This window comes from Sorex araneus, chromosome 1, assembly GCF_027595985.1.
Source record: "Sorex araneus isolate mSorAra2 chromosome 1, mSorAra2.pri, whole genome shotgun sequence".
NCBI classification, from domain to species: domain Eukaryota; kingdom Metazoa; phylum Chordata; class Mammalia; order Eulipotyphla; family Soricidae; genus Sorex; species Sorex araneus.
Window position 1 is genome coordinate 55,601,165 of NC_073302.1, and position 18,008 is coordinate 55,619,172.

The following is an 18,008-nucleotide window of genomic DNA, read 5'->3' on the forward strand; positions in this document are numbered from 1 at the left end:
TATGATAACCTCCCTGCCAACTGAGAAATTAAAATACTTTAGAGGCCAGTGTTTCAGCTCAGATGTAGAGTGCATGTATCAAACATATCAGAGCCCTGGCTCTGATCCCCAGTGTACAAAATGAATGAGTGAACGTATTTTTAAAAATTTTAAATAACTTACAAAAAAAGACACTATCAACATTATATTCTCTACATATATATAGTACGTAGATTCTCTGATTGAAGAGATAGTGCAGTGGGCAGAGCACTTGCTATGCACACAGCAGACCCAAGTTCGCTTCCCAGTACCCCATATGGTTCCCTAAACACCGCAAGGAGTGATCTCTGAGTAAAGAACCACGAGTAAACCCTCAGTGCTGAGGGGGAGCCCAAAAATCAAAACAAAAAAATGAAAATTTAAAAAATCTTACTAATTCAGATATACATATATATTTTTGCTTTGCTGAAAAACTATAATTAATTCGCCACTGCTAATATGATCAAATTTTAAAAACTATGTGCAACTATTGTATATCACAATCAGCTAATCCTTGCAAAATTTTACTCTATTGCCCTTACCTCCAAATTACGGAAACTGACTACCAAAGAACAATCATTGTGATAGGCTCAATGGGTATGAAAACATAATATATATTTTTATGTGCTCATTTTACATATTTGGAAGACACACTGCAAATAAAATCATTAGATGCCAACCTTCTCTGCTTTGAGAAGTTCATACTCCAGTGGGGGTAGGAATTCAGAAAAACACAATGAAGTTTAATACTTGTCAGTGCACAAACAAATTACATAAATACATAAACAGAAATAAATAATAAATAAATAGAAAAAATAAATAGAAAATAATAGAAATAAATAGAAAAATTTTAGTGAAAAACTTATCAATAAATAAGTCAATGATATAGAAGGCTATAAAGAATTAAGGTAAACAGCGAGAATATCTGTATTAAATAATACACTCAACTCATCTCCTAACTATATATTCTTAGAGATCAGATATATTAGTAATTCAAAAGTTAATAAAAGCATATAAGTTGATAAAATATTAATAAATGAAAATCAAGCAAAAAGTGAAAGAAAAACACATCATTATTTTCTGGAGATGACAATCAAAAGGAATAAATGAACAGGACTGCTTTAAAATTATAATAAAGCATGCATGAGTAGGAAAAAATGTTGTGAAAAGATAATTTTTTCATGTCTTTCTAGAATATAGGTGGCATGGTATACATTCAAAAGGCTTAGCAACTGAACTACTTTTATTATTTAATATCACAGGGGGCAGTGCTCAGGACTTACTTCTGGCTCTATACTCAAGATCACTCCTGGCAGGATCTGGGAGACCATATGTGGTGCCAGAGATAAAACTGGAGTAGGCAGGGTGCAAGAGAAGCACCCTACCTACTGTACCATTGCTCTGGCTACAGGTTAATAATTTAAATAAAGATTTACTTCTAAGATTTCATCTTACGGGAAAAAATTAAATTAGATATATAAAACAAGGGGCCAGAGAAAGAGTACCAGGGTTAAAGTGTTTTCTTTACACATGGCCAATCCTTGTTTTGTCTCCCACACTTCATATGGTCTCCAAAGCATTAACAGGAGTGATCACTGAGCATGATCTGAGCAAGAGTTGGGTGGCCCACACCCAACTCCTCCATAAAAAAATAAATATGCAATAACAAACAATCATCATAACATAAAAATCAGAGAAAACAGTAAAAAATATGTAATAAGGTAAATGTCTCAGAATAAAGATAAAAATTGTCTTGCATGTGCCAGGCAGAAGGAAGGAAGGAAAGAGGGAAGGAGGGAAGCAGGGGAGGAGTGAAAGAAGGAGGGAAAGAAGGAAAGAAGCAAGACAAACCAGATTTAAAAAGAGTATTAAAAGGTTATATAACATTACAGTTTAATTCACAGACTTTTAAAACACAAATATTAAAATTAATAAGACATTATATAAAAGACTAGAATCAGTCCCATGTAAAGAAGGGTGAAATTTTTTAGTGCTATTGCTTGGTGTTTTGGGGGGTGTTTTTTTGGGGGGAGGGGGAGCACATCTGGTGGTGCTCAGGGCTTACTTCTGGCCTTGCACTTCTGATGGGGCTTAGGGGACTATATGTGGTGCCAGGGATCAAACTTTGGTTGGCAGCATTCTAGGCAAAAGCTTTACCCACTGTATCAACTCCCAGACCCTAAAAAGGTAAAAAGTTTAATGAAACTTATCGATAAATATATATTCCTTTATCGGGCATCTAAATTTGATAAAAACACATGTTAGAAACATCTGAATAACTTCATTCTTCATGGAAAAATAGCAGTCTTCCCTTTAAAATGTACAAGACAAAGATAGATCTCTCAACCACATTTATTAAACTTAGGTGGGGAAAATGTATAAAGATTGGAATATATATTAAAATTCTAAAAGAAAACAGTCTGCTAACATACAGAGATTGCTATGTGAGGTTCACATTTCAAGAGTGCTAACCTCCTGTCACTTTTAAGAGAAATACTTCATCTTACAATTTAAGCTAATCGCATATAATTACAATATGATTTTACTGAGGGGTAGGGGATTCCACATAATAACACTACAAACATACAATTCAACTAGCAGTAAAGATTAAAGGGAGCAATACTATCCAGTAGGGCAGAGATTTAGGAGAAAGGCTAACTGACAGAAACACTAGCGGTCCATAGAACTCCTAGCTGGCTGTCCATTTGCAGGGAAGAAGTCCTGAGAGAGTCATAGTAGTCCTTATCAAAGAAGGCTTCATTATATATTCTATACATCACACTCTATACACTCATTACACTTCATCACACTCTAAACATACAATACCATGAACATAGAGTCCAGAAGACAACTCAAACTAACCCAATTAGAAGCCAAAACTTATGCCATATTTTGGAGGTATATATCAGAAACACCTGTTAATTTTAATTTAGGCAGGACCCCTCATACTGCCAGGTCTTCATCTCCTATTGTGTTTCACATGTCTGCTTGTACTGATAACACAAGTCACCTTTGCATCAGTGGATGCCACTCTGTTTTTATTATTCTCACACTCTCATCATCCAGGGACATAACATAAATCTAGAAGGATCATAATAAAAAATATATAAAATAGAGATTGTCTACAGAAGCCCAAGAGGAATATAAATGAAAAAAATCCTAGAATGAATAAGATATTAGATCCCTGGATATGATAAAAATTTTAAAACAACTGAATTGCAATCACAAGAAGAAGTCTAATGAAATTCAAATATCTAAGCAAAATGTAAACTACTTAGGATCTAATGAAAGTTTCTGCATTTTAAACACTTACTAAAGATATGAGCTCTCTCTAGATAAAACATATGCATTTAATGCCTAGGGAAATCATACAAAGAATAGGGTGCTATCATTGCATGCAGCTGACAAGTTCAATCCCCAGCACCCCATACGGCTCCCCAGATCCCAAGAAGTGATCCATGTGTACAAAGCCAGGAGCTAGTCCTAAACACACAGGGTGTAGCCCAAAATCTGTACATATATGTATATATACATTATATATTTAATTAAATGTGTTAGGGAGATCTAAATTGAAGGAGACATTGTACATATACAGAATGGAGTGATAGTACAGTTGGTAGGGTATTTGCCTTGCATGTGGCCAATGCAGGTTTGATTCCTGGCACCAAATATGGTCCCCTGAACCTACCAGGAATGACTCGTGAGTGCAGAAGTAATCCCTAAGCATCACCATACATGGCTCATATATATATATATGAAAATGAGATATACACCGTATATATTTAAAATAAATGAATACAAATTTGGGCTGGAGCGATAGCACAGAGGTTGGGCATTCGCCTTTCACGTGGCCAACCCGAGTTCGATTCCTCCACCCCTCTCGGAGAGCCCAGCAAGCTACTGAGAGTATTGCACCCCTGCGGCAGAGCCTGGCAAGCTACCCGTTCGTATTGGATATGCCAAAAACAGTAACAATAAGTCTCTCAATGAGAGACGTTACTGGTACCTGCTCGAACAAATCGATGAGCAACGGGATGACAGTGACAGTGAATATAAATTTAAATCAAAGAAGGCAAATTATATAATTAAGTATTTAATTATATATATTAGGGAAAACCAAATTTGAAGGAGGAATAGTTCTTAAAAATAAAAATATTTAAAATGATAAAATGTCAGTTCTCACATTAGCCTTCATGAGAATTTTCTTGGAATTTACTAATTAGTTAAGAATATTATACTTAAGTGCAAAAGAATATCAATTTCCAAAATACTGTTGAAGAAGACTTGGTTTGTGAAGAAGACTATTGGGAAGAGATGAAAGAAACCTAGATCTTAACTATTTCAAAACTGAAAATCCAAGTAATACTGGTATCAGTATTATATAAATACTTATCTCCTATAGTGTCCCAAAAACCCTCCAATTTATCTCCCCCAAGCCCAGATTAGCTCAGTCTTATACACACAATATCTAGTTCAAAACAACTTATTTTAAGTCACAGAGATTTAGGGTTTACACTACATAGAAGTCATTGTTAGCTAACGTAATAGATTAACAAAGAAAATATTAATATCAAAAGTAATTAACATCAACATAAAGACAGTCTTCTAACAGAAAAAAGAGCAAAGACATAAGCAGATATTTTCTATAATATAAAAATAAGATGTTAAGTATGAATAGAAATCAATGAAATAATAAAATAAAAGCAGAATGACAAAATGTTATTCCATATAAGAATACAAGACTAAAATTTGAAACAATTTGTCATTTTTTAAACCCTGAATTTGCATATTCAATGGAGGGACTCCGAGACAATGGTAGAGTGAAGCAGACACTTGCTAGAGGGTATGATGTTGGAAAGCTGTATGCATGAAACCCTATTAATAAAAATATATCATAGGACTGGAGCAATAGCACCGTGGGTAGGGCATTTGCCTTGCATGTGGCTGACCTGGGTTCAATTCCTCCGTCCCTCACAGAGAGCCCAGCAAGCTACCCAGAGTATTCCGCCTGCAAGGCAGAGCCTGGCAAGCTACCCGTGGCATATTCGATATGCCAAAAACAGTAACAAGTCTCACAATGGAGACATTAATGATGCCTGCTCAAGCAAATTGATGAACAAGGGAGGACAGTGCTACAGTGCTACATAGTGACTAATTTTTTTTTCTATTTGGGTAACACCCAGTGATGCACAGGTGTTGCTCCTGGCTCATTCACTCAGGAATTACTCCATGCTCAGGGGACCATATGGGATGCTGGGAACCAAACCTAGGTTGGCACATGTATAGCAAACGTCCTACCCACTGTGCTACTGCTCCAGCCCCTAAAATAAATTTTTATTAAAAAAAGGAATGTTCTATCAAGTTAGAAAAGAAGAATCAGTGGGTATCTGTATAATAAGTAAAAATATACAAGCTATGACTAAAATTCACAACTTCAATCTTGTGGTTGCTGATAGCATATGAAGAATATTTCATAAACGTTATAGTAAATCTAAGACTTGGGTTTCTCTCTTGTCCTCTATTTGCATGGATTTCCTTCAAGACTAGAAACAGTACTTCTGTATAAAAAAAGAAAAGAAAAACAGTTACTCAGACTTAAGAATAGGAAGTCTTTGAGAATTCAGCTAGAGAAAAGAAGGGTGCTAGGAAATCAAAGGTCACAAGTTTCATTCCCATATGAACCAATTTGCCTTGCCCTTTCTATGACAAAACTGTCAGCTCACCAATAATTCTGATTACAAGTGAGATCAGAAAAAGAAGGATAAATCAACTACAATATATGGGATGAAATCTAAGATTACTAACATATTTTTAATAAGTATTACAAAAATCAAATCACAAACACAGTAAAAATTGTTTTAAATAATCAAAATAATGAAAGCAAAATGGAGAGAATTGAACAAGAATGGACAGAACAACTAAGTCCTAGTGAGAACATCAGCAAATTGAACAATGTAAGAAAATAATACAAATTATGTGTGATTAAAGCAGAAAAAGATTACTTAATAGGAAGAGCTGAAAATTATTATTTGAGGAAAAGCAAAAATAAATTCTTACTGTATTGTACATAAAATATAATTAAGAATTAAGAATATGAGTAGCATACTTTTTAACAGTTTTTACCAAAGAAATTGGTATAAATATTACCAAATTTGGGGTCAAGAAGGATCTGTCAAATATGTTAACAAAACACTTAAACTTTTAATTTTATTTTTGTAACTTAAAATTAAGATTTCTATTCATTATATGCAAGCAATTTGCTGCAATATAGATGGAACTAAATGATATATGCTAAGTGAGTGTCAGAAGGAAACACACAGATACAGAATGATCTCTCTTATATATGGGGCTTGATATAGATCAGAGTAGCAACAAAAGTGGCTTGTTCTTCAAATCTGAGTTCTTCCTTGAACACATACATGCATAGATATAGATGATATCTCTTACGTCTATTACATATAATGATCTCTCTTATATATGGGGTTTAAAAATACACAGCAGAGTAGCAAGAAAGGGCCAAAATTGGCTTGTTCTTCAAGCCCATGATCCCTCTTGACCCTTGACTTGTCTCTATGTTTCTTTGCTCGCTTATTTTCACTCTGGAGAAGCTTGTGTTGTCTCCTGAACATAATTCCTCTCTTGCTCCTGCTCATATTTTTCTAAGCAAGTTTCAATCAATAAAAACTAGTTTCACACACAAAGGGAGAAAGCAATACAATTGGAGAACTGATCCACACAACTGAATGTGGGGAAGGGAGAGATGAAAGGGGGGAAATTGAGGTCCTTGGGGGAGGTGGTATACTGGTAAGGGATGTAGTGTTGATATTATATGCATGGGAATCCATCATCAACAGTACTGTAAATCACAGGACCTCAATAGATTTTTTAAAATATTTTAAAAAATCACCGTATCACTGTCATCCCACTGTTCATCAATTTACTTGAGCGGGCACCAGCAGATCTCCATAGTGAGACTTGTTGTTACTGTTTTTAGCATATCAGATATGCCACGGGTAGCTTGCCAAGCTCGGCCAGGCAGGCGAGGTACTCACGGTAGCTTGCAGGGCTCTCCGAGAGGAGCCGAGTGCAAGGCAAACGCCCTACCTGCTGTGCTATCACTCCAGCTCATTTTTTAAAAAGATCTTCTAATTAAATAACATCTTAAAGTTAGTGAAATAATGGGCCAGAAAGACAGTACAGCAGGTAGGGCACTTGACTTGCACACAGCTGACCTGGGTGAGCTGGGTTTGATTCACAGCATCACATAAGGTCCCGGAGCCCCACCAAGAGCAATCCTTGAGTACAGAGCCAAGAGTAAGCCTGAGCAATGCCAGGTGTTGCTTCCAAACCAAAAACCAAACAGACAAATAAGTAATATGGTAGGCACTAAAATTAGATATTTGTCACAGGAGAGATCAAAAGACAAAATTCAATCCACTGCTTTGTATAGGAGACCCCCTTTAGTGCTAATAATAAGCAATGGCATTGATGTGAAATATTGGGGAGAAAATCACACAGGTAAATGGTAACTATAAAAATGTAGGGAAAGTCATCAGATAAACTTCAAGCTGAAGGTAACAAGTGACAGTGACAGACATGATATAGAGATTAAGAAGAGTTAACATTTATTTATATATATATACAACAAACTGAATAGAAAATTATCTAAAACAACTATGAATAGATCTGAATAGAAGCATCAGCTTAACAGTAACAGGTTACTTGAATACTCCCACATTCATCAATGAACAGACTAAAAGGAAAATTAGTAAAGAATCAATAGACTTCAATGAGGAGTTAGACTAGATTGGTTTAAACATTGACAGGGCTCTGTACCCCTTAAAAATCCAAACACAAATTGTTCTCCTGCATATGAAGCTTTCTCAAAAATGACTACATGTTAAAAACAAAAAAGTGTCTAAAAGACTGCAATCATGCCAAGTATTTTTTCAGATTAAAATGCTATGAAACAATAAATTCACTATTAAAATATGAAAAAAACTGTATGAAAACTCAATTAACAATTCACCAAATAAAAAATGGGATATTGAGGTAATCAAAGAAAAGTTCTTAAAAATTATGTAAACAAATGCAGCAATGAACTGTGAGAACATAAAGTACATAGGAAAATCAGTACTAAAAAGTAAACCCCAATACAAAACTTCTATCAGAAGATAAAAAAAGATTCTAGAGGCCACAAAGATAGTACAGCTTGTAAGTTGCTTATCTTGCATGTGGCTGACCCAAATTCAATCTCTGGCAACCCATATGCTCACCTGCCATGAGTGATCCCTGAGCTCAGAGCCAGTAGAAAAGCTAGGTCAGTCCCCCCACCCTCCTACCCCAACCAAAAAAAAAAAAAGCACTCAAAATTTATCTAATAATCAAATCTACTTAAGTGATGCAGATAGTTGCTAGTGTTAAAGCATATACCTAGCAGGTGGCCCACCCAATTTGATCCCCAGTACCACATGGTACCTCTGCATTAAACAATTCAACCCTGGAGGCCCCCTCACTGGTGGCCCAAATAATCCACGGTATCACATGGTCTAAGCAGCACTGCATCCTCAAACCTTCATACTTAACCATCATCCTGGTTGGCCAAGAGTCCACAGGAGGGTCCCACAGGCCTCTTGAGTAAAGGAGGCACAAAGTAAAATTAAGCAGAAAACTGCTTTGGCTGGAAAACTGCCATGTGAAGAAGCCAGGAGGAAAGGGTTAAGCAGAAAACAGCTTTGGCTGGAAAACTGCCAATCAGCAGAAGGCAAGTCAAGGACTACATGGTCTCTGTAGTTATGAGAATGAATAAGCAGACTTGTTTCTGAAATACTCAGACCTTTATCTTGTCATAACATTGAAGATTAATGCTTGCTTGTATATGCCTTTGATCCCATATGCCTTAAAGAAGCACGGCTTTCAATAAACCAGGTCCAATCCTGTAGTGGATCCAAGGCTCCTTGCACATGCATCTCATTCCTCTTGACACAAGGACCTGAGCACTACTAGTAAGCAGCCCACCACCAAAAAATTAACATATGCCATATAACTTTGAATACTAGAATAAGAAAAAAAGAAACATAAAATTAAGTCATTTTAATGCAAAAAAGAAAAACAGAATGAATAAGTTATATAGAACAAAAAAAGGACAGCATAAAAGAATCAAAAAACCAAGAGTTGGTTCTTCAAAAGAATAAATATTTGTAAAACTGGGAAAAAGACATAGGCAAAAGCCTGGTATGCATCCTCTGTAAGTGGGGAGGTCCTGGTTCCATCTCCAGCATCACACAGTCTCCCCCGAGCAACACTGGTAGAAAACCCCAAGCACTGAGCTGGGAATAGGCCCTAAGTGCATACAAAGAGATATAAATCACTAGCAATGTTCTAGTCCTTGAATTAGACAGTGTTTATTACCAAAAATAGAGCAAAAAGTCATCCCACAGCTTCCAGCATTTCAAAGCCATGTAGACAGTCCAGAATCACATGCTCAGAACTCAGTTCAGAAGAGACATCAAGCCAAGTTGATGAAACTCACAGGTACACTGGTCTTGGGGCTGAAAACTCTGGGAACCCTCAGAAAGGGAGTAGGCTGAAAGTCATCCCAGTGATATTGATTCTGGAGGTCCTGGAGAGTGTGGCCATGAAACACCTTCAAATTCCACAACACTGACACTATAGTAGAAAGGAGCATAAAGCAAAAGTAGTATAGAAACCCACTAAGCTCAGTAAGTGAAAACAATAACACAGAAGGCTTAACTAGCAACAAACACTCAGATACTGGCTTTAATAACATCATTGTGAGATTAACAAATTTTCTTTTACTGAACAATTTGTTGATAATTCCACTTACCATTTTGTAGTAACAAGCAATATTAAGTAAATTAATTTGTGCCTGCCAATGGGATAGGCTTGTAGGGTGGGTGGGAAACTGGGGGCAATGTTGGAAGAAAGGACACAGTGGTGGTGAGATTGGTGCTGGAATATTTAATACCTGAAACAACTACATTATGAATAACTTTATGAACCATGGTGTTTTTAAAGTTTCAAAATAAATTAAAAAGAAATAAAAATAAAACAAATGAACTTAAATCAATATAATAGATTAATGTAGATTACATTATGCTGCATAATGATATAAATTTTATGATTAAGCCAATTCTTTGGATCTGAGTCTATAAAATGAAAGATAATAGAATAGAAATTTAAATATTGTCTTAAAGTTAAACTGTTTGCAACTGCTATTGAGTTAAAAGTTACTGTTGAGGGGCTAGAGCGATGACACAGTGGGTAGGGCGTTTGCTTTGCACACGACCGATCCAGGTTCGATTCCTAGCATCCCATGTGGTCCCCTGAGCACCATCAGGAGTAATTCCTGAGTGCATGAGCTAGGAGTAACCCCTGTGCATCGCTGGGTGTGACGCAAAAAGCAAAAACAAAAAAAAGTTACTGTTCGAAAACCACAATGAATACCAATTTTGTACCTTTGTTAATTATAGACTTATAATTAATTTGTATACTATAAATCTTAAAGAGATGTGAGAACCTTAATAATATTAAAAAATACTGATAAAAGACATTTTTACAATGCATTTTTATAGCTGAAATATACCTTTCAGATTATCTAAAAGAGTACTACTAACCATTTTCTGTATGTCAAACATTGCATTTGATAGACAATATTTCACTGTAATATACATGCCATTAAAGTCAACATTTGCAGAAAAATGTGTTACAAGAATTAAAAGCAGGTTCGAGTCCAGAAAGTTCATAAGTAAAGCTATTATTCGATCCCACATTTATCTGACATTTGAACCTGCATATTTATATCTATTTTTGCATACTTACATCTATTTATATGCATACTTATATTATCTTATTCACTAGCATAGGAAATAAGTAGAAAAGTCAGTTGATATCACAAAGAGAAGATCAAAGTAGGGGGAAAACCAAGACGAAAAGTATTGGATCCCAGAAAACAGTGCAAGGGTCAGAGGCACATGACTTGTATGCCCAAAGCCCTGAGTTTGATCTTCTCTTATGGTTCCCTGAACACATGGCATGAATAGCTCAGGTGGTCCCCAGCACTACTGGACAAGAGAGCTGGGTGCAAGCACTGAACTATCTGGCACTGTTGGCTTGACAGTGGAATAGCTCCCAGGAACCTGAGCACTGCTTGAAAGATGCCTGTCCCCCTCCTCAATAAAATAAAAATCATTAAGTACAATACACAAAGTAATTAGGGCATACATTTATGAGATTTTCAAGTCAGTAATTCCTTCATTCCATTACCTCTTTCAGTTAGAAAGCATCTAATCATACATGACCTGTTAATCTGCTGATCATTATTACTTATGTCCAGTGATTAGTCACAGTAATTATTTATGTGACAGAGCCTGCATTTTTCATGAATTTCCATTTTGCATTTAGTATTTATGTATATAAATTATAAAATAGTACAGAAAAATTGTTATCTGCCATTATATACTCTAATATACACTAAATAAAAGAAACATTAAATATTTAAATGTAATAAATAATTTTAAACTACTATTAACCATTAGTAAACATTCTATTTATTTAATAAATATAAATTAAAATAAATAATATTTGAATAAATAGTAGTCATTTGTTAGAAATTAGTGAATGTGTTTTTGCACTGGTAACATTTTTAGAAAGTGTCTCTTATATGTTACTGAACAGTTTTCCCAGCACCATTTGCTAAAGATGCTTTCTCTGCTCCACTTAATACTTTGTGCTCATTTACTGAGGATTAAATATCCATAATTCATTGAATCTGTTTCTGGACACTCAATTCCATGCCATTTTTCTGAGATTCTGTTTATTTCAGTACTACACTGTTTTTGATTACTACAGCTTATATTATGGTGTGAAGTTGAGGAAAAAGAAGTCTCTCAATCATTTTTCCCCTAGTATTTTTTTTTTGGTTTTTGGGTCACACTCAGCGATGCTCAGGGGTTACTCCTGGCTTTGCACTCAGGAATTACTCCTGGCGGTGCTTGGGGGACCATATGGGATGCTGGGGATCGAACCCAGGTCGGCCGCGTGCAAGACAAACGCCCTACCCGCTGTGCTATTGCTCCAGCCCCTCCCCTAGTATTGTTTTGGCTATTTAAGAGGTTTGATTGTTGCATATATATTTCAACAGTATTTGATCTATTTTAAATGCCATGGATATTTTTATAGAAACTGCATTGAATGTGTGTAATGCTATGGGTAAGATTGTGATATTGACAATATTATTCCTTCCAACCCATGAACAGGGGACATGTTCCTATTACTCCATGTCTTCTTTTATTAGCTATTTAATTTTCTATGTATTAAGTTTTCTAAGTATTTAGTTTTTCCTATATATTAGTTTTTTTCTATAATATTTTCTATGTATCTAGCTTTCTAAGAGTGAAAGTGTTTTTCACTCTTAGGGTGATTCTTAGGTACTTGGCATTCTGAAGAAAAACTACAAACGGAATATACTGAAAAATTTCTCTTCTATTTCTTTATTTGAATATAGAAAAGCCATGGATTCAGACAACTTTGCAATACCCAAAAGCCAAATGAAAATGGGTTAAAGACTTTGATATCCAACCTGGATCCACAAACTATATTGAGAAAAACATAGGTAAAACTCTTCATGACACTGAAGCTAGAGTAGTCTCAATGATTCAATGCCAAGAAATAATAAAAAACAAATGGGAATATAGCAAACTAAGAAAATTCTGCATTGCAAAAGAAATAATGAACAGAATAAAAAGACACCCTGCAAATGGCAGAATAACATTTTCCCACCCTCATCTGATAAACAGTTAATACCCAAAATATTCGTAGATCTTTACAAGAAAAAAAAACCCAACCCACTCAAGATGGGGGGAAAAGATGAATAGAAACTTCCTTAAAGAAGACATAAGCATACAAAAGTCATATTTTAAAATGCTCTGTATCACTTTCCAGCTGGTATATGCAAATCAAAAAAAAAACAATGAACTATCATCTTACACCAATGAAACAGGAACATATCACAGATTACAAACACAAACAGTACTGATGGAATCTGGTGAAAAGGGAGACTCTCATTCTACAAATGGGAATGTCAATTGGTCTAGCTTTATTGGAAATAATATAGACACTTCTCAAAAGACTAGGAAGTGAACTTCTATATGATCCAGCAATCCCACTTCTGGGCAAGAGCCCACAAACAAAATGGAGAAAAGAAATTTGCATCCCTATGTTAACTGCAGTTCTAATCACAATAGCCAAAATTTGGAAATAGCCCAATTGCTCAAGAATAGATGCCTGGATAATGAAACTATGTACATATACCCATACATATACACAATGGAATACTTCTGGGATATAAGAAAAGAAAATAATGTAATTTGCTGCTATGTGGAAGAATATGGAGAGCATCATACTGAATGAAGTTAGAAGGAGAGGGACAGACAAAGAATGAATGATCTGTCTCATATATGGTATAAAGAAACTAAGTAGGGAAACAGCAAATATTCTAAGGCAACAAAACCTGAGAACTGGTTTTTAGTAGGCTGCATACCACGGTGGAGGATGTAGGGTTAGGAATGGGAGGCACCTGGAAATGGTGTAGGGAAGGAGTCACTTTGGTCGGTGGGGGGGGGGGTGGTATTGGGATGTGTTATACATGAACTCTTACTATTAACAGTATTGTAAACCATGTTACCTAAAATTAATTTTTAACTTTTTTAAACAATAATTTTTGAAGTATCTTTTACCTGTACCTGTTCTGAGTGGTCTGAATCAGTTTCTTGATGAAAAGATGGTGCTACTTGTGATTCTTGAAGCTTTTCTTTCAATTTAGCATTTTCTTGCTCTTTTTGAATCAGCTGATCCCGAAGATTAGCAACACTTTGCAGGAGGACAGCTTCACTTGATTTAGTGGTTTCAAAACAAATATGTAACTCATTGTAAAGCTGTTTCAAAGAATAGATCAAAGTATATTAACAGCAATAAAATGATTTTATATATATGCCATATTTACATATACATACACATGAGGATAATATGTGACATAGTTCTTAACATTTATTTATTTATTTAATATGAATCACTGTGAGATACACATTTAAAAAACTGTTCATGGTCAGGTTTCAGTAATACATTCAGTCCTCCACCAGCGTGCATTTCCCACCATCAATGTCCCAGTTTCCCTCCTGCAACGCTTTCCACCTCAACCTGTCTATGGCATTAGCCTCTAGTTTAATGGTCTTGGAAAACAATAAAAAGTACATGAAAAATAAAAAACAATGAATATCAAGATAAAATTAGAATCAATATTAGAAAGAAAAACATGGGTCTATGTAATGTAGGCAAATGTGCTAAATTCCTAAGTTTTGTAGGAGGATCTCCTATATGTTGCTTAGGGACCCTAAGTTCTCAGACAACCAGGACAAATATTTCAATGCAGGGGTCAAAAAATGAATCTTCCCTGGACTTGCAGTGTTTTGCATGTGATTTAATCCATATGCTATATCACTAGCATTAGTTTTCTCACTTTTTTTGTTTGTTTCTTTGTTTGGGGGCCATACTTCATGGTGTTTAGGGGTAACTCTTGGCTCTGCACTCAGGAATTACTCCTGGAGAGGCTCAGGAAATTATATGGGATGCCAGGAACTGAATCCAAGTTGGCCACCTGCAAGACAAGCACTTTCCCCCTTGTGCCATTGCTCCAGCCACTAAATTTCTAACTCTAAACTAGGTAAATTTTGAAGAGCTTCAAAAAACCAAGAAAAGGGAAGAAAGAGAGGAAAGGAGGGAGGTAAGGAGAAAGAGAGGAAGGAAGGAAGGAAGGAAGGAAGGAAGGAAGGAAGGAAGGAAGGAAGGAAGGAAGGAAGGAAGGAAGGAAGGAAGGAAGGGAGGGAGGGAGGGAGGGAGGGAGGAGGGAGGGTGGAGGGAGGGAGGAGGGAGGGTGGAGGGAGGGAAGGAAGGAAGGAAGGAAGGAAGGAAGGAAGGAAGGAAGGAAGGAAGGAAGGGAGGGAGGGAGGGAGGGAGGGAGGGAGGAAGGAAGGAAGGAAGGAAGGAAGGAAGGAAGGGAGGGAGGGAGGGAGAAAGGAAGGAAGGAAGGAAGGAAGGAAGGAAGGAAGGAAGGAAGGAAGGAAGGAAGGAAGGAAGGGAGGGAGGGAGGGAGGGAGGGAGGGAGGGAGGGAGGGAGGGAGGGAGGGAGGGAGGGAGGAGTTTAATTGAGCCATGGTGGTATTACATAAACTGAAAGAAAACAGAATGTAACTCCAAGGATAGCAAAACGTGAAAAAAAACAGATGGACTGTAATAGAAAATAGCAGAAAGAGAGATATAAGATATACCAGGCTAATTGAAATTAATGCACCCATCTAAAAATATTTTTAAAAAACAAGGGACTAAGTTGACTGATATATTTTTATTTAACAAAAACTGATATCTGAAGGGAGTGACGGAAAGAAAGAGACAGAAAAACCAGACACTTGAATTATACACATGATATAAAATCCTGAATGCAGAACTAAGACATGTTCATGTCGAGTGAAAATAAATGACAACCTAGAACACTGTGTGATTAAGCCCAAAAAATTTTCTATAAGCAGGACAGATTAACTACATTTCTTTAAAACTCAACACAACACACATTAAATAAATTAAAAACTTGAGTTTGTAAAAAATGAGACAGCATATGGTTTATAAGTGGTGTGTTACACAGTGTCATATGTAGTTAACAATGATATTCCTGCAATACTCATGAAACTTCTTGGTGATGCAAATCCTAACTTATAATTGTGATTTAATGAGACATAATTCTATTTGTGGTAATTGGCTTACATAAAGAAACCATATGTATATTTGCTGGTGACACTGGGGAAATGACCCAAGATTTATGATTTGTTGTTCAAATGTTGTTTTTAAAATAATGCTAATAGTGAGATCTTCTAACAAAAGCAGACTCTCAGAAAAGAATCTCAAAACTATGTAACAGTTCTTAGATCTTATTCCAAGTAAATACATGTTCTATTGGCCTATTTTCTTTAATGACTGATTTCGATTATTTAATAGCGACAGACCACTGAATTTGAACTTAGAGTAAAGAAAGCAAAGTCAGTTCTATAGCCATTTTAATTCTAGGCCTATTTCACCAGTGAACTTGGCTTTAAAAATCTTTAAGGAAAATAATGTTTCCCTTTTTTATGGTGCTGGAGGTTTAAACCTTAGGTTTTACAAATGTGTGGCATGTGCTCTATCACTGATGTATATCCACATCTCATAAGTAATTTCTAATATTTACTTTATTTAATGCCAATTTTGGTTGAAGAAATTAAAATGAAAAAAGATTAAGAGTACTACAGAGAAGAAAACAAAATATAAAACTCTAAATTCCAATTTTTTAATTTTCAAGAAGGATGTATTCTTATTGGGTATGTTTTTATAGTGTTGAGTAACATGATATTTTATTTACCTTGGCAATTTTAAAAACACGTATGCTCTACCACCCAATGAGAAATTTGTTTAAATAATAATTTTTCTCATATTTAGTGAGTAAGTATTCTATTTGCTACACTGATTGGGACACTAAATTCTACAAATGAAAATCCTACCTGTTTATAGTAGGAAAAACATGATTTAATATGCAGTTACAACTAAAAGTATGTATATGCTAAGTCCATATATTCCTGAATTGATATTAGCTCATGTCATGTAATTATCATTAAACAGAACAAAAGGTGATAAATATATTTAATATTCCAAACACATTGGATAGTCTAGGAATCATGATTTCTGATACAATTCTTATCTATATTTAAATCATACACACATATAGAAATAGTATGCGAAGTTAAAAACTATTAAAATGTGTATAAGCAGCTGCATGCTCAAAGAAGAAAAATAAACTAGATTACTTCATTTCTCCCGAGGGGTGTTTCTCTTGTACAGAAGGTCTCCACATTATTTGGTACACAGATTTGTACTTGAGATTAATAGTTTGTTGTGGAGACCTCTAGGAAAACATGAGTCACCTCTTTCCTGTGATTAAATTATTTTCAGTTTTCTCTCTTTTCCTTTGTCTCCTCTCTTTATTACCGTCATCATAATACTGTGGAATTTTAAAAAAATCTTTTCAGATAATGGAATGGCATATTATAATATAAATCAACAAGATAAATAAGAATAGGGAAAGGAATAAAAATAGAGAGAAAGTTAAATTTTTTAAAAGTAGAGAGGATAACTGAGAGAAATAGAAAAAACACCAAGAAACTCCATTAGAAATTGTAAATTAAAAGTAGCTAGCACTTTTAGAGGTAGGGTTAGTAATAATCAAGAAAATGCATTACTCTAAGATATATATAACTCACCTGAGTCTTACAACTAAGCCCTAATTATTATTTGGAAATAATAAAATTAATCTATTAGAAAATATACTTGATAGTCTTAGTCTTTGTAAAAATATGCTTGAAAGTCTTAATTTTTAAGGAAATATTCAGTCACTCCTGCATGGACTATTAGATGCTTCAAGTTCATTGCATAAATCTAGAAAATACATGTGGAAGAGGAATAAAAAAAATACTAAATAAAATGCTCTAAGATTAGGATGAAAAACAGATGTAAATGAACAACAAAATTATGGTCAGAACCATATTATTTATGTTAAAGAAAATATGACTATTCCCAAGTTATAAAATATTGAAATCCATAAAAAACACATTTTTATGAGAAAATAAAAAAGACAAAAACCAACAGGATCTGGACCAGAGAGATGGCTCGGACTGGAACACATGCTTTGCCTCAGGTGTGATCCCCAGTACCTCACTGATCCCCCAAGCATTGGAGGAAGAGCCCCAAACAACACTGGGTGTGTCAACTCCTCCCCTAAAAGAAAAAAATCTAGTAAAAATGCATTGGAGGTTAAAATTTCTAAGCTACTGAAGTGGCAGTGTGGTCCCCAAACACTCACCACCTGTAGTGACTACCAAAATAACCATCTG

The 18,008-nt window shown here is 35.3% G+C and overlaps 1 protein-coding gene across 5 annotated transcripts in view; it reads right to left on the minus strand.

The window, feature by feature from the left end:
• The window catches only part of CNTLN (centlein), a 277,959-nt gene that overhangs the window by 140,950 nt on the left and 119,001 nt on the right, over nt 1-18,008 (minus strand). For 3 of the 5 annotated variants that reach the window (XM_055123767.1, XM_055123769.1, XM_055123765.1), the window contains exon 8: nt 13,776-13,973. In XM_055123767.1, coding sequence (XP_054979742.1) covers nt 13,776-13,973 — 198 coding nt within the window. The remainder of the gene's footprint in view (nt 1-13,775; nt 13,974-18,008) is intronic. The other 2 variants (XM_055123768.1, XM_004600347.2) reach the window with 1 other exon arrangement.